The following is a 1,373-nucleotide window of genomic DNA, read 5'->3' on the forward strand; positions in this document are numbered from 1 at the left end:
GAAGAGAATTCAGTGCTCCACTTCCAAAAAAGCTGAAACTGCAGCAGTTAACATGACTTTTAATCTCTCTGTCCTCTGCTTTTCTTTTCTCCTTCCATGCAGTATGAATTATGTATTCCTACATACTTTTGAGAACTGGAAGTGTGGGTTTTAACTGGTCCATTTCTTTTTTAAAAGCAATATTCTTTTTTCTTCAGTTGTGGGGTTCAAATAGCAAAGCCTGAGATGAAAGCTTTAGTAAGCTGCTACAGGTTGAAGGTGATTTTATACCTGCTTAGTCACTGGCTGCCATTAGCTATTTTTGGTTTTACACTTAATGAAAAAGAATTGTTATTTATAGTGGCTCCCTGGGTCAGAAACTGGACCTGCCTCATTGTAGTGCTGGGAGAGCCAGGAGGAACTAATAGCTCCTCTTTGTCCCTTCAGATCCACGCGTACAACCTTGAAACCAACACCTGGGAGGAAATCGCTACAAAACCTCATGAAAAAGTTGGTGAGTCTGGAATTTCCCACGTCTTTCCCTGTAAACTAGAGAGTGGCCAAGATACTTGGAAGATGCAGTTTTCTGCCAGGCTGGAAACCTTTTTCATACCCTTGTGCAGTATGTGATTTACTGCTGGCTTCAAGGTCCTGCTTGTTTGGAGCTTTTTGAGGACTAACCCATCTGAAGCATATTTAGCAGTCTGGCTTCTCTCCCTCCCTGAGTGGGAAAGATGATAGTGGTTGGCTCTCTTCCCAGAAGAAGACTCATATCACCTCTGTTACCTCTGAGGGACCCCATGCTGGCCTGGATAGCAGCAGGGGTTTCCCTGAAACCTTGTAGGGCCCTTGGCTTCTGCTTTTCACCAAGCCAGAGATGAGAACTGGAGTCTATGGGGAATAAGATTCCAGCACATTTCTTCCTTCCTTGAAGAATAAGTAGGAATCAAACCTTCTGAAACAGCCAGTTGCTAAATTAGAGATGTTATACCTGTGATTGTAGGAAAGCAGAAGCCCCTTAGAAATGAAATAAGTGACTCCTGTCCATGATTAGATGTTGAGATATAATCACCACTTGCCCAAGTACTTTAAAGCAACTATAGCTGATTTTTTTTTCATTCTCCTCAGGTTTCCCAGCAGCCAGAAGATGCCATAGCTGCGTTCAGATAAAAAATGGTAAGATCTGCTTTTTGGAAATTGGTGTATCTTATACAACCTAGCAATGACAAGCCCATCCTTCTTGCCTGAGAGATGCTGGCCTCCAGCACGTTTGAGGGAACCACAGGGCATGCATGTCTTTTCTGGAAGAAGGTTTCTTTCTTGTTAACAAACCTTAAGCTGCCCAGCTGCCACCACTCTTGATATGAGGGATCTTGCTGCTGTAGGCATATTTA

General features: G+C 43.1%; 1 protein-coding gene across 1 annotated transcript in view; it reads left to right on the forward strand.

The window, feature by feature from the left end:
- The window catches only part of KLHDC10 (kelch domain containing 10), a gene marked incomplete at both ends in the record, with an annotated part of 8,028 nt that extends 6,873 nt beyond the window's left edge, over window positions 1-1,155 (forward strand). The window contains 2 exons of the mRNA XM_010168459.2: window positions 427-493; window positions 1,108-1,155. Of these exons, the coding sequence (XP_010166761.2) occupies window positions 427-493; window positions 1,108-1,155 (115 nt within the window). The remainder of the gene's footprint in view (window positions 1-426; window positions 494-1,107) is intronic.
- Window positions 1,156-1,373: the final 218 nt, after the last annotated feature.

The sequence above is a fragment of the Antrostomus carolinensis genome, unplaced genomic scaffold (assembly GCF_000700745.2).
Source record: "Antrostomus carolinensis isolate BGI_N321 unplaced genomic scaffold, ASM70074v2 scaffold9115, whole genome shotgun sequence".
Lineage (NCBI taxonomy): Eukaryota > Metazoa > Chordata > Aves > Caprimulgiformes > Caprimulgidae > Antrostomus > Antrostomus carolinensis.